Source organism: Thamnophis elegans, chromosome 13, assembly GCF_009769535.1.
Source record: "Thamnophis elegans isolate rThaEle1 chromosome 13, rThaEle1.pri, whole genome shotgun sequence".
In the NCBI taxonomy this organism is placed as follows: Eukaryota; Metazoa; Chordata; class Lepidosauria; order Squamata; family Colubridae; genus Thamnophis; species Thamnophis elegans.
The window spans coordinates 7505397-7506631 of NC_045553.1; the positions used below are offsets into that span (position 1 = coordinate 7505397).

General features: G+C 46.4%; 1 gene segment (V, D, J or C); it reads left to right on the plus strand.

The window, feature by feature from the left end:
- The first annotated feature begins 434 nt into the window (after nt 1-434).
- Nucleotides 435-884, plus strand: LOC116516763. The segment is given in 2 exon segments: nt 435-468; nt 580-884. Coding segments are annotated over 2 exon segments (339 nt in total).
- The last annotated feature ends 351 nt before the right edge of the window (nt 885-1235 follow it).

The window sequence follows — 1235 nt, forward strand, 5'->3', positions numbered from 1 at the left end:
GGACATTTTTGCAAAATTATACGGAGCACCTTCAAGGGTCAGAGCACTTGAGTGAGAGCCATCTATCCAGATGTTCATTTTCACCTTCTCCTCCCAAATTTCCTGGAGCTTCGTAGGGTGTCCGAGTTCTCAAATATTTCAGCTCTTATTCATTGGAAGACTCTGTTCCAATTTCTTTGAAGTCAACGATGTGTAGCAGATACAGTTGAGAAGACCCTTCAGAGACACAATGTGTCTAGCAGGTGCAAGAGGTTCTCTTGTGGTTGTTCCACCAGAGGGATGGAAGATAAAGCTGCAAACGATTTGCATGAAGGAACCGGGTTTTTTTTTTTTTTTGGCCTGTGGGGATTTAAGAACAACTGGGTTGACCTCAAGAGAAGATCCATTTGCTTCAAAATAAGATGAACGTGTCATATCTACCCCGAATAAGCAGAATGTTCTTTCTGGTCATATTCCTTGCCACCATTGGTGAGCAACATTGAGTTGGTAGAACAGAGAAGCAGTGTCTTCTCCCAAATGGTGGCCAAGGCTTCTCCATAGTCCCTTAAATAAGCAGTTCTTTGTTGTATTTCCTTGCAGATCTCAGCCTTCAGCAGCTGCAAAGTCTGAAGGACACAGAATCTGCGCCTCTTGGTGGGACGGTCACCATATCTTGCAGATACTCTACTGGAATCATCGCCAATGGCAATTACCCCTGGTGGGCCCAGAAACTTCCAGGCAAACCACCCCGGCTCTTGGTTTACCAGACCAGTGTCAAACCTTCTGATGTTCCAGCCAGGTTCTCTGGGTCCAAGTCAGGGAATGTCATGTCCCTGACCATCACGGGGGCGTTTGCTGAAGATGAAGCCCTCTATTACTGCTGTTTGAACCCAGGGGGCTTGTGACACAGTGGTTCAGTGCAATGGGGAAGGAGGACAAAAACGCTGTCCTTCTTGACTCTCTTCAAGCATCATTAACGGTTGCATCAACTCTTGAGCTTCCTGTTGACATTGTAGTGAATCTGAAGACATTTTGAATAGAGCAGGGTTTTTTCAAACTTAGAATCACAATGCTGGAAAGGGCCTTGGAGGTCTTCTAATCCATCCCCCTTATAGGAGGAGCAGGAGCCCTTATAATATCATGGTCAAATAGTTGGCCCATTGAGGAGGAGGAGGGAGACAGAGGGGGGAGGAAGAAAGAGGAGGAGGAGGGATGAGGAGAAATGGAGAATAGAAAGAGAGAAGGAGGAGGAAGAG